This window comes from Monodelphis domestica, chromosome 2, assembly GCF_027887165.1.
Source record: "Monodelphis domestica isolate mMonDom1 chromosome 2, mMonDom1.pri, whole genome shotgun sequence".
NCBI lineage: Eukaryota > Metazoa > Chordata > Mammalia > Didelphimorphia > Didelphidae > Monodelphis > Monodelphis domestica.
Window position 1 is genome coordinate 451,093,223 of NC_077228.1, and position 14,117 is coordinate 451,107,339.

The 14,117-nt window shown below is 36.6% G+C and overlaps 2 protein-coding genes across 6 annotated transcripts in view; one reads left to right on the forward strand and one right to left on the reverse strand.

Moving 5' to 3' along the window:
• The window catches only part of RNASET2 (ribonuclease T2), a 112,467-nt gene extending 110,074 nt beyond the window's left edge, over positions 1-2,393 (reverse strand). The window contains exon 1 of the mRNA XM_056819015.1: positions 2,310-2,393. The gene's annotated coding sequence lies outside the window, so the exon portion shown is untranslated. The remainder of the gene's footprint in view (positions 1-2,309) is intronic.
• A 175-nt stretch (positions 2,394-2,568) lies between these two features.
• CEP43 (centrosomal protein 43) overlaps positions 2,569-14,117 on the forward strand; it is a 72,470-nt gene continuing 60,921 nt past the window's right edge. For all 5 annotated transcript variants that reach the window (XR_463173.3, XR_463172.3, XM_056819013.1 and 2 more), the window contains exons 1-4: positions 2,569-2,701; positions 4,053-4,106; positions 5,831-5,885; positions 7,613-7,701. Coding sequence is in view for 3 of the 5 variants with exons in the window: in XM_056819013.1 (XP_056674991.1) it covers positions 2,579-2,701; positions 4,053-4,106; positions 5,831-5,885; positions 7,613-7,701 (321 nt within the window). In the remaining 2 variants the exon portion in view is untranslated. The remainder of the gene's footprint in view (positions 2,702-4,052; positions 4,107-5,830; positions 5,886-7,612; positions 7,702-14,117) is intronic.

Below are 14,117 nucleotides of genomic sequence, written 5' to 3' on the forward strand. Positions count from 1 at the left end.
TAATTGTGACTTGTATTGTGTCCCACAGCTAGTAAATGTCTGAGGCTGAATTCGAACTGTCTTCCTAAATGCAAAGTGGACAGAAGGGAGCCTTTAAGGGAAAGGCAGGAGAATCTGGTGGGTAAGGGGTGAGGGAGTCTGGCTGCAGGAAATGCCCTTTGGGGCAGGAAGCATTTAATCTGAATTTAAAGGAAAATGGCAGTGCTAAGAGACTGAGATTAGAAGGGAGAGGGGTGGTGGGGGCAGCTAGTAAAAAGGAATGGAGATTGGAAATGGCACTTTATGTGTGAGAAACAGCAATATGGCTGGTATGGTTGGACCACAGCTTGAGTAAAGTTATGTGTTAAAAAAAACAAAGGAAAACCTAGGATGACACAAAGGGGCCAAATTAAGAGCTTTATCTTTGATCCCAGAGGTAACAGGGAACCATTGCAATTTGAGAGGAAAAGGTAACATGGTAAAACCAATACTTTAGGAAAACCACTTTGATAACTGTGTGGAGGGTAGATTAGATTGGAAAAAGCCTGGAGGCAAGAGTCCAATAAAATGGCTATTTAATCCAACAGTGTCTGCCCCTCCCCCTTCTTTATCTATGAATTGGGAAGAACCATACTTGTTCTACTTCACAAGGTGCAGGTGAGGAAAGAGCTTTGTAACTGTTTAGGTGTTATAGAAAGAAACATGAGATCTCGAAATGATTATAACCAAAATCACTGTTCTCCATTCTCAAAAGTCTGTAGACAGCTTTATTTCCATAAACCATCAGTCCTATTATGCTTGGAAAGGGACAAACCACTCTCTTTTACAGCTTCAGTTTCCTCATCTGTTGAACAGGGGTTAGGTGGGGTTGGACAAGATTATTTCTAATTAACCAAAGTTCTAACATGCTAAAACAATATCTTGAAAAGTATTATAATAACATAATTTATAATAATCAGATTATTTTAAATTCTGTATCATATTATACATTAAAGTAATAAAATGATATAATAAATTTAAACCATTGCATAGTCAAGTATAGTTGAAAGAACATTGGATTTGAGTTCAAGTGCTAGTTCTCCCATATACTATGTGCCTGGCCTCAGACAGTTGAGTTATTCACATTCTGAGTCTATTTTTCCTCATTTATTAAATGAAGGAGTGAGGCAGGGTTAGAATAGGCTGGAGGTTCTCAAAGCATGGTCTAGAGGTCCCCAGACCCTTTGAGGAGGTCCATGATGTCAAAAAGATTTTAATAATGATATTAAGGCATTTTAAAATTTCTATTATGATAAATATTGATAGAGATAAGGTAAACAAAAGCTCTTTATAATTTTAATTTAACAATTGCATAATTACATGTATAATTTTATTGTAGACATTCTATATAATGTATACTATAATACATATACACATACATACATAATTTATAAAAATAAAATGCATATAATTTGTTGTCAATGTATAATTAATAATCCATATTGCATATTTCATTAGATATGAACATGCATATTTTATATAATCTTTGTTACATATAATTTCTGAAAATAATTGTTATAATTTAAATATAACCATAATGAATAATAGTGCAAAGGAATCCCAAGACCAAAAATTTGATACTATTTCTAAGATTCTTTATAGTTCTAAATTCTAAGATTTCTCTAATGAGGTTGGAATAGATAATTTATAAAATCCCTGCTAACTCTACAATTCTAAAATTCTATTACTGTAACATTTGGTAGCTAAGTTGTAGTTGAGACCATCTTTGCAACAAGTGTTTTTGTGGGAGATAGAATAAGCTTTATTCTTTCTATCTATCCTTCCATAACTTCATCTGAAAAATAGGGATCACAAGACTTAACACATTTTAAAGAAGACAAAAAAACACCAGTGAAATAACAATTGTCTTTACAAATACATGAATTAGAAAATAAAGTTTTGGTCTAACTATTTGAGAATTCATTCATCTAATCACTTAAAGAAATTGACCTTCTGTTTTGGGTCACCTTGTTAATAAGTAAAAGATAAAAGTAACAAAAAGCAATCCCGAAAGCGAACTTGGAATCTTCTCAGACAGACAGGAAGAGACAGCATGAAACCGAATACCTGCGAACTAAAATAACGCACGCGCACTACAAGGAGTGGGTGGGCACCGCAAAGACCAGAACTGGAAAGGCTTCGCGGCTCCCAGCAGGTGTTCACTCCCTCGTGCCAGCGGTCCTGGGACTATTCGGCGCCTCCTGCTTTGCGCCTGCGCCATGCGGACCGAGCGCTTCGTTGCCTCCCCCTTCCCTCCCACCACCTTCTTCAAACCTCCCGCCTGTACTTACCGGGGGTGACGGGGTCGGTCTAATTCCGGTCCGCACATTCCGCACCGACCCCCGGACAGGAGGCCAGCCCCCTCCGGAAATACGGGACCCCGCCCCGCCCCACCCCGGGTCACCGGGCGACGTGAGCGGCAGCTAGAGAGGCGCGTCGCGGCACCTCGGGGGCGGGGCCGAGGTCCGTCTAACGTCTCCCCCTCCTGCCGCCCTCTGTCGAATCTGCGGCGGCCGTTGGGCCGTTAGCGCAGTTTGGGCGGTTGTCTTGGAGAAGCAAAATGGCTGCGACGACGGCGGCCGCGGCGGCGGCGGTGGTAGCGGCGGCGACGGAGGAGGACACGGAGCTGCGGGACCTGCTGGTTCAGACGCTGGAGAACAGCGGAGTCCTCAATAGGATCAAGGTAAGTCAGTGGGAGAGTCTGGGTCAGGGCGGCCTCGTCGGGGCCTTGCCGGCCGCGCCAGGGCTGCCCTCCGAGCCGGGGCTCACCTCCCAGGATACCCCGGGGACATGGGCCCAGTGGAGGAGGGATCCGCGGCCCGGGGCCGCCCAGGAGCCGGGAGGGAACCATGTGCAGGAAGCGGTGTCGGGGGTCACTGGGTGCCGCGGCCTGAGTTCATAATGGAGGCTCCTCCAGCCGCCTGCGTTGGTCTCTTGTCTTCTTTCGCTGCCGGGGTTGCGGACCCTCCCACCTCCCCGCCCCCTTCCTCTCCCTGGGGTAGAAACTGGGGCCGGCGTCCACCTCTGGTTTGGAAGGCAGCTTTCAACCCCCCTACCTCCCTTGCTGGAGCGCCTGGGGGTGGGGGAGGGGCGGTTTGGGAAGGTTGGGTTCGGCAGGTGATTCCACTCCGGGGCGAGAGATCCTTGCCAGCGGAAAAGAGCCTCGGAAGCTGTTAAAGGACCACCTCTCCTCTTTGCCCGTTCATTTTGGACTTCTCTAACAGTCTGAGAGTGTGGGAGATTGAGACACTTAACTTTCCTCCTAAGGGAGGTAGTAACTTTGACCCAGCATTTGCAAGAGGCAATGCAAAGTTTATAGAGAATGAGTGAATGCCTCATAAATACAGGTGATAATAGCATCCTGGGATTTACAGTTGGAAGGAAGAGTGAGTGAATGAGTGTGTGTGTATATGTGTGTGTAACAGAGGGAGAACAGCCATTCATTTGTTGTCCAGTTGGATGGGCTCACCATTAGGTCGGTAAGTACCCTGTGAATATCACCTGCAAGTAGTTTTTATCGAAATATATGAATCTGACTGTGAGTATAATAGGTACAGAAAGCAGCAGTGAGCTTCCAGCACCAGCTACTATTTGCTTCCTCCTACAGTTGTCCACAAACTTGTGACCCTGCCTGGCTTTGCCTATTGCTAATAGGTAAAACAGCTTTTATGTGAACCTTTCTACGTTGAATGAAGGTTTCATTGTAGAGTGTTACATCTTGAACAGGTCTTGTAGTCCAATTCCATGCTTCATTTTGTAGTTGAACAAGCTTATGCAACAACTTTAGTGGCAAATCTAGATTTTATTCATTTTTGCAAGGGGCTATGAAGACAGACTTCCATTTTGTTATGTGTACTTTCCTCTTTTGGGAAGATAGTACTCAGTAAAGTGTGTGTATACATATATATTTACATATATTTAGTTCAAGTCATCTACCTGGTATTTAAAAAAAAAATTCTGAGCAATGTGTCAACATTTTAAAGTGTCTGAAAATTTTATTTTTTGAATACTCTCTCTTTAAAAATTTTTGCTAGGCTGAACTACGGGCAGCTGTATTTTTAGCACTTGAAGAGCAAGAAAAAGTAGAGGTATGCAAATAGAATTATTTGATCTTTATTGCACTATTTTAATGTTTACCTTAAACAGTTTAGGAAAAACTCATGTATTTTTTTGTTCTCAGTTTTGTTGGGATGTAGTCAAAGTAGTTTTTGAAAAATCACTTAATTATAATATGTATAATAATAGATAAAAGAAAAAGCTAACACTACTTTTTGGAAGATGTTTCAATAATTTAAGAGTTTGCAGCTAGGTGTAGGATAGCACTGGTTCCATGAATTAAAATCTTGCTTCAAATACTTTAAAATGGGGATGGCAATGCATCCACTCATCAATAAAGCACTTAGTGTAGTGCTAGCATATAGTAGAAAGAGGAGAATTGAGAAGTAAAGATTTTAATTTAATCTTATATTATTTTATTTCAGTGTATGGTGATCTCAGAATAGAGAATTTGAAGTGGCCTAATAGGAATAATGTTTGAACCAAACCATGCTTTCAAATATGCCTGCCTAACATACCTGGAATATACTTCTAACCTCCACCTAAGATAGTTTTGCCATGTAGTTGGTAATTCAATAAATGGCTTCTTTGGTGGATTCATATGAAGCATGATCACAGCAATGTTTCTTCAATCTTTCTGACAGATGCACATAATAGTAACATTTGTTTTTTAATCCAATTTTGTTCCTAATATAAAAATTACTTTTACAGACTATATATATGGTAATATGCATTTCCTCCCTTTAGCTAATTGCATAGCAATCCTTAAGTAATGCTTTCTTCAGGACCAATGACTATTTTAAAACATATATCGCTTTAAAAGTCTTGAGGACTTAACTTTTTTTTCTCTCTTGAAACCCTTTGGCAGTCTGGTAAAACCTATTTACCCCTTCACAGGATGATTTTTTAAGTGCAGAAAATAAAATAAAGAGGATTACAAAAGAAACCAATTATAGTAGACGATAATTATCAAAATTTTTCTATAAGACAAGGGCAGTTGGAATGGCTTAGTTTAGTGGATTGAGAACTAGACCTAGAGACAGGAAGTCCTGGATTTAAAGTGGCCTCAGATACTTACTAGTTGTGTGACCCTAGACAAGTCACTCAATCTCCATTGCCTAGCCCTTACTGTTCTTCTGCCTTAAAATCAATACTTAGTATTGATTCTGAGGCAGGAAGTAAGGGTTAAAAAGACATTTTTTTAAGTTCACAGCTCCCCCCCACCCCCAACTCCCCAGGTTAAGAGTCTTACTATAAATGATATAATTATTAAAGCTAAAATAAATTTATGTTCTGTTAAGACCTTTCAGGATAGTAAACTTTAAGGTTGGATACCTAGCACAAAAGTCTCAAGTTTCTAAGAGAGTATTTGAAAAAGAGAACTATAAAAAGGCTATCTCTAATTAAATTTGGTATTTGGTTTCAAACAGACATCATGAAATACTCTGAAGTTCTTAAATACATTCAGACACCCTAATCTTTTAAAGTGTAATATGTAATTTATTTTTGCGTTAAACAAAACATAACTTTTTGAAAATCTATAAATGATTCAGAGAAACTTTTATGATCATGTTGCAGTTTTAGAGGCTAATAGAATTTTTCTGTTGATGAAGTTTTAAGTATAATGTTAAAAATGGCAGTGTACTACTTTGTGACCATAGTATAGAAATAAGATTTTTTAAGTTTTAAAATAGAAAAGTTTTTAGGACTCATGTTAATTAATTTTTTTATATTTGTTTTCTTTTTTTTTTAATAGAACAAAACACCTTTAGTGAATGAAAGCCTGAAAAAGTTTTTAAATACTAAAGATGGTAAGTATCTTTTATCTATGTTTATTGTTTGTTTGAACCAAGTATTGAGATCAAAACTTGGGAGAAAACAAGAATTCCATTTGATATTGTAGCATAAAAGTATTTACTTTTTTTACTCTTCAGAGTTAATGTAAGAAACCAGTTTTTGGGATGAGAATTAACTATTTAACAAAAATTGCTAGGAAAATTGAGAAACTGTGGCAAAAATTAGGTTTAAATTAACATCTCCCACCCTATACCAATATAAGGTCAAAATGGGCATATGATTTAAACATAAAGAGTGATATTGTAAGTAAATTAGGAGAATGTAGAATAGTTACCTATTAGATCTATAGAGAAAGGACAAATTTATGACTAAATGAGATGGAGAATATTACAAGATGTAAAATGAATAATTTTGATTATATCAATGCAACCAAGATTAGAAGGGAAGCAACAAACTGGGAAAAATTTTTTATAACAAATTTCTCTGATAAAGATTTCATTTCTCATAAGAATCCCAAGTCATTCCCCAATTGATAAACGGTCAAAGGATATGAATAAGCAGTTTTCAAATGAAGAAATAAAAACTATCAATAATCACATGAAAAAATGTTCTAAGTCCCTCTTGATTAGACAAATGCAAATTAAAACAACTCTGAGTTACCACCTTATACCTATCAAATTAGCCAATATGACAGTAAATGAAAATAATAAATGTTGGAGGGAATGTGGCAAAATTGGGATACTAATTCATTGCTGGTGGAGTTGTGAATTGATTCAAGCATTCTGGAGGACAATTTGGAATTGGGTTCAAAGAATGCATATCCTTTAATCCAGCAATAGCACTACTAGGTCTCTTTCCCAAAGAGAACAAAACAATAGGAAAGGACCTGTTTGTACAAAATATAGCTGTGCTTTTTGTGGTGGCAAAGAATTGGAAATTTAAAAGAGATGTCCCTCAATTGGGGAATGGCTGAACAAAATGTGATGGTATGTGTTCTACCATAAGGAATAATGGATAAGATGATTTCAGAAAGAAGTAGCAAGACCAATGTGAACTGATAAAGAGTGAAATAAACAGAATTATGAGAATATTATACTGAAATAATGTGGAATGATCAAATGTGATAGATTTTGCTATTAACTGCAATACAGTCATCCAGGACAATTGTGAGGACTTAATGAAAAATAATGCTATCTACTTTCAGAGAACTGTTGGGGTAGAAATGAAGATGTTTATTTGGGCATATGATTTGGTTTTTTTTGTTTTGTTTTATAAGATTATTTGCTTACAAAAATAAATAATATGGAAATTTTTAAAAAGTTAATGTAAGAACTTGATTATAGAATCAAACCTCTACTAATTGTATCAGATAATGGAGTATTGTAGTTAGTATCATCTACAGTGTCTATAACCATACTTCCTGGGTCAAGGAAACTTGCCATAGAAATAGTTACCCTGACAAAGCTGGTTAGAAAATCCTGAATGGACAATTTTAATGTTGTAATTATATGTTTTTAGTTTCTCAGTAATTTGTTGCTAAAAGTGGCTATTTCTTCTATTTTTCAATATTTAAGTATATTTTAGGGAAATCTTTTCAGCATTTTTCCTATAAGCGGTTTTTAAAAATTCAGAAACTTTATTCTTCTGTAGTATGATATCATTTAACAAAATAAAGGAAAAATGCTTTCTTAAAATACTAAAAGTTTCCCTTAACATTTGTCTTTCCCATTTACTTTTGCAGGTCGTTTAGTGGCAAGTCTTGTTGCAGAATTCCTTCAGTTTTTCAATCTTGACTTTACCTTGGCCGTCTTTCAGCCTGAAACTAGTACAGTAAGAATATGAACTTGACCATCTTATCTTGTGTCTTTTTTTTGTGACTTAGGATATTAAATTAACTGATTATAGTCAAATCTTGTTTGTTTATTTATCCTCATTTTGAATTATTTAAACAACTCAAGAAGCAATCTAATGGCCTTATTTCCAAGATAGTTGTGTGTCTACTTCCAACAAACTGGTCAGAATGACTTTTTTGTAGGGCCAAATCATCTAGGATGCTATAAAGTGGACTGCCAAGGAAAAAAAGCTCCTTTTTATTATGACCATAGGAAACAAAGTGATAACCTCAACATTTTTTGTGACTGAAGAACTTCTTTGTTTCATTGTGGTCATTATGTGAGGGTTTTCCTGTAGATGGTTTCTACATTTGTACATGTTTAAAGATTCGGGGACTTTGGATCTGCTGTGTGATTTTTGTCTATATTTTATGTCATCAGATTATAGACAACATTAATCCTCTATATTGGTTTTGTATTTTTATTGAGTACCCCATAATTAAAATACAGATTGCTTAGGGGTACTTTTAGCTCAAATAAAATTCAACTTATCTTACAAGTTAGGGTAGTTAATATAACAATTTAATTGCCTTGTATTGAGATTTAAGTGCCAGTCTTTAGATTATTTCCCATAGTGCAGTATTCTACTCTTTCGTTGCCACCCCCCTCTCCCTTTCAAGATTGTAAGTTTCTTGAGAGTGCAGATCATATCTTCGTTACTTTGTACATGTTGGGCATTTAACAAATGGGCATAAAGCAATTATATCTTGGGGTGAGATTTCAGAGATTACGTAAAGCATTTTAGTCAAATAATGTAGAAAATGAATTTAAAAAGCACTTACTAAGCATTTACTGTTATTTGGCACTGTGCTAAGTAAGATAATCCCTGCCCTTCCATTCTAATAGTTTATGCTCTAATAGGGAGAGAGAATTCCTATGGGGGAGAGATAGCCAAGGGGGAGAATTTTTATCTGACAGTCACAGAAATGGTGAGTTGATCCATAAGATAGTAGTATTGAGTTGACCACTGTGCCCAAAGCAAGAGGTAAAAGGGGTGATGGTGGCAGCAAATATGGCAGTATGGTTTTTGAAAATCTTGCTGGAAAACTAAGGTAGTAGAATAGCAATGACAAGCTGTTTGGGGAGATGGTTATATGGCATATGAAATATGTTCTCATCTGGGGCTATCTAGCTACCATGGAGTAGTTTAGTTTGCACTCGTCAATCATACCAACTCATCATAGACAGTATGGACAGAAATCGTAAGCCTTGAGGAATGAGTAGATGAAGAAGAATTGGAGGCACTTAACATAAAACAAATTTTTTTAGAAGCTAGACAGTGAACTAGGAATGAGTGGTAAGGATGAGTAGAATGAGGGGGGAAAAGACTAGGGAAGAATCCTAATTGAGAAGAATGGGAGGCAATAACCAGAGATTTCAGAGGAGCTGGATCTTGTGGAAGGGTGAAAATGGAGACACCTGGAGATAAAGACTTGGCTTTCATGCAAGCCAAACTATTGCTCCTTTCCAGAGCATTCTGCAGTGTTGGTTAATAAAATAGTTGAGCACTTCCAAAACAAATAATAATTTTTAAAAAATGGACCTATAGGGGGCAGCTAGGTAGCTCAGTGGATTGAGAGCCAGGCCTAGAGACAGGAGGTCCTAGGTTCAAATCTGGACTCAAATACTGCCCAGCTGTGTGACCCTGGGCAAGTCACTTGACCCCCATTGCCTAGCCCTTCCCACTCTTCTGCCTTGGAGCCAATACACAGTATTGACTCCAAGATGGAAGTTAAGGGTTTATTAAAAAAAAAAAATTAAAAAATGGGCCTATAACATCTAAAAAAAGCAAAGATAGAATAAGATTAAAGGAGGCAAGCATTTATTAATTGTTTGCTATGCTTAGGTAATATAAGATAGATATTCTCTCATTTGATCCTCAACAGTTCTGTGAGGTAGGTGCTATTACAGTCTCCATTTAACAGTTGAGGAAACTGAGGCAAACAAGGTAAGTGGCTTGCCCAGTCTTAGCATGTATCTGCAGCTGAATTTGAATTCCTTTTTTTCTGATTCCAGGCTTAGTGTTCTATCTACTGTGTCATCTACCTACCTCTATCTAGTAATAAAAGTGTCTTTCCAAAACCCTGATGTAATAATAACTGAGAGAGGGAAAAATAATTTGGAGTTCACTAAAATTCCTGGTCAGGTAAACAGAAGAATGATCCTCTTGTGGCAGGAAAGGGGAAATCCTACAATCCCTTAGAAGGACTTCCAGAAAAAGAAGAGTTGGCAGAAAATCACAGTGACCAGGCCAGCCACGTTTGGATGCTGTAGCTTTTGCTGAGTACTTCAATAGCACCTAAAGTGATGCTGCAGTTTATTATTTTTGGTTTGTGTGTATAATTTGTATATTTTTGGTTAGAAGTGGGAAAGTTTATTTCATGTCATGTAAATTTCCTTTCATTCTATTTTTATTAGCTGTCACCTATCATGAAATCTTTAATAGAAAACTAGTTTATTTGGCATGTCATTACCAAATGCATGAAAACTTTTAACAAGTGGTTTTTCTATAGTTAACCAAGGACATTCATAGTATTTTTCCTGCCCCATGTTTAATGGAAAAAGAAGTTGAATTTTCCTTCTTTTGCTTTTTCTCCAGATTTTGTTTTAATTGGGGCTAGTTGTATTGCTACATATACACTAAACTTAGAGCAGAATAGATATTACAGGTCTATTCCTCAGCTTAGTGTTTCAGTTCAGCAAGTAGTAAGAAGTGAGACTATGTCCAGTTATAAAAAGATAGCAATAGATTTTGGTATGTTTAAATTAGGTCCTGGTGAAACTGAAAAATATGTAGTGACATAGGTCACTTAATGATGGCATATGACCTAAAATACTGCTTTGACCACATTATATAGTAGGAAAGAAATTTATTCACTGGTGGCTTTCTGATTTTAAACTAGCAAGAAGCAATTGAGTATTTTTTTAAGTGAGCATAATAAAAATGGGAAAAATATATTTTCCTAATTCTTGATTTTTTTATTTTCTTATGGCACTTAGATTCTTTAATTTAAAAGATCTTTTTATTTCTTTCATGTGGATCATCTTGCTGAAGGGAGTTTGCAACTTTAGACTTAGGTCCTTATGAATCTAGTAGAAAAAAATTATCCTCTGTAAGCCAAATTTTTGGTGATCAATATCTTTAAATTTCTCTAGACTGATTTTCAAATACAGTCTATTATTGGATCTTTTCTTGAAACCTTGGATATAACAGAACTTGCATTCCATTAACCTTCAAGAATCCAGGTTCACCTACCTGCCATTGATAAGGGATCAATCAGGGAAGTTTAGGAAATTATAGGATTTCTGATTGTTTGATAATAAGTTAAGATAAACCCATAGAGCTGAAAGAAACTTTGAAAAGACCATCTTCAAACAGTTTCATTCAGTAAATTGTTAACTTTTTAAAAAATCACTTTGATGTACTTTTTCAGTAGCAATATCCATTCTTACTGGTTCCCTTAGGGTTTTTTGTTTATTTCATTTATTTATTTATTTATTCATTCATCTATTCATTTATTTATTTATTTATTTATTTATTTGGGTAAGTCTTAGTTTGTAATCTTTGCCTTTATTTCCCTGAACCATTTCTAAATTACATCTCCATAAATTATACTTTTCTGGTTGGAGGTTAATAGTGTTATCTTCAGTCTTCAGGTCTCATGGTTTATTATTATGTTGATCAGAATTCCAAGTTATTTTTCTCTACAATGTTGTTACTGTATAAATCATTCTCCCTAGTTTTGTTTACTTCTTTATCAATTCATGGTTTTTCCCAGTATCCTGTGAAACTCCATTTTGTCATTTCTTATGGTACAGTAATATTTCATTACATTTATATATTCATAATTTGGTTATCTATTCCTGAAAAAGAGAATAGTTTTTTAGTTTCTAATTTTTTACTATTATTAATAAGCTCCTATAAATATTTTTGTACATATAAGTCCTTTAAAAAAAGTAAGGGGGGGGGGCAGCTGGGTAGCTCAGTGGATTGAGAACCAGGCCTAGAGATGGGAGGTCCTAGGTTCAAATGTGGCCTCAGACACATCCCAGCTGTGTGACCCTGGGCAAGTCACTTGACCCCCATTGCCTAGCCCTTACCACTCTTCTGCCTTGGAACCAATACCAAGTATTGATTCCAAGACAGAAGGTAAGGGTTTTAAAAAATATATATAGGGTAGGTAGTACAGCCAGGTTAAAAGTATGCGTAGTTTAATAACTTTGGGACAAAGTTCCAAATTGCTTTCTTGAATGACTGAACCAATTTACACCTCCATGAATGAAATTTCAGGAGAATATTAGTGAGTAGTCCATATACCTTCACTACTTTTTAGATATTTTCCTTATTTCTGAAATACTTTGTGATTACATCAGAATTTTAATTTTTTAATTTTTTTGCTTTAGAGCTTACTGGTTTAATTTCAGGAGAATCTAATTCCCATACCTTGTTCATAGTAGTTGCTTATCTTCCTATATGGCCAGTGATTCCTATTTTTCTCTAATATTTGTTGTAACTGTTAACATTCCTTCTCCTTTTTCTCTCTAGATTTTTTTTTAACCCTAATTCTATATCTTAGTAACAACTCTTTAAGACAAGGGAAAGGGCTAGGCAAATGGGGTAAAGTGACATGCCCATTGTTACACAGCTAGGAAGTGTTTGAGGCCACATTTGAACCCAGGATCTCCCATCTGCAAGTTTAGAGCTCTATTCACTGTTAGAATTAAATTTAAGTGATTGGTCCTTAGAATTTTATAAAGTTTATTAGAATTACTTGGGTAGATGAAAACAGAGATCCAGAAAAAAGCCTACTCTAGCTAGCTATGTGGCTTCTTCAGTAGCACCCTAGTATGCATGTTCCTTGGCAGGAGGGCAGAGACAAAGTGTGACTTCCTTATCTGGAACCTTTTTATAAAATCCTTTATTCGCCCACTAACTCTCACCCATCACATCTCAGGAACTAACCATGACTTTCCATTTTGTCTGTGCCACCCAGGGGGGCAGTGCAGGGAAAAAGATCATCCTGTCTTTTGGTCTTGCAATATTCTTGACTCCATTGTTCATTTTTCTGGCTGTTTTACCCTTATGACTAAATATATCCAATAATTTCCCTGGCACAATGCTCGCTTCCAGGCTCATGCCTGGAAACTCATTCAAGATACACATAGTGAAAAGAGGGGAGGAGAAATTTCCTTTCGCACAAGCCTCCCTTTGATTCTTTGGGAGACTAGCATGTTAAATCTCTTCACCCTGGTGTTTCTAGGAGGTCTCCCCAGTGAATCATTCTACAAATGTAGCCAACACATCTAAAGATTCTGTTACTGGAGGCTTATAAAATATTGCACTTTATATAGAGGGAGTTACAACAGTTTGGGGAATAAGAGGGAAAGAAAAACAGGAGAAATAAAACAAAACATGATTGATAGACAATGCATTGACAAAAAGCCATAAAAGTTTACGTTCAGAATAAATGATAGGTTCAGCCCCCACCTCAGGTCAGTTCATTATAACCCAAAGTTCACTCTGGATCTTTTGATGTAGTATGTGCATCTTTATGGCATCTTCTCCAGAAGATCCACTTTCTTGATTTAGGCTACTGGCGATTTTCTTTTCCTAAAATTGCTTTAAAGATATTAAACCTTGAATTTTTAGGGTAACTATCACTGAACCACCAGCTGCCTCCCTTCTTCTCTCTATTATAAATATCATATGGGTAAATTTTTACTATTTTCTCTAAATTTCAACTTACCTAGAAAAATATATATGGCCTTGACTGTCACTCTTGCCTGGAATTCTCTTTATTTCCACCACCTGTCTTGGCTTCCTTCAAGTTATAAATCCCATTTTCTATAGGAAGTCTTTGTTGATTCCCTTTTAATTGAGTATCTTCCCTCTCTAGATAATCTCCAGTTTACCATGTAATTAGCTTATTTTTAGATAGTCCTTTGCCTTTTGTCTTCTCCATTAAATTGTGAGCTCCTTGAGAGTAGGGATTGCCTTCTGTGATTTTATCTTTTTTCTATTCTTATTTAGCATAGTGCCTGGCAAGTGGTAGTGCTTTGATAAATATGTGTTTACAAACTAATTGTAGATTAGAACTACAGAATGTTTAGTACTTAAAGGGACTTTAACATTTATCTAGTTCTTTTTTTTTTTTAAACCCTTACCTTCTGTCTTGGAGGCAATACTGTGTATTGGATCCAAGGCAGAAGAGTGGGAAGGGCTAGGCAATGGGGGTCAAGTGACTTGCCCAGGGTCACACAGCTGGGATGTGTCTGAGTCCAGATTTGAACCTAGGACCTCCTATCTCCAGGCCTGGCTCTCAATCCACTGGGCTACCCAGCTGCCCCCTAGTT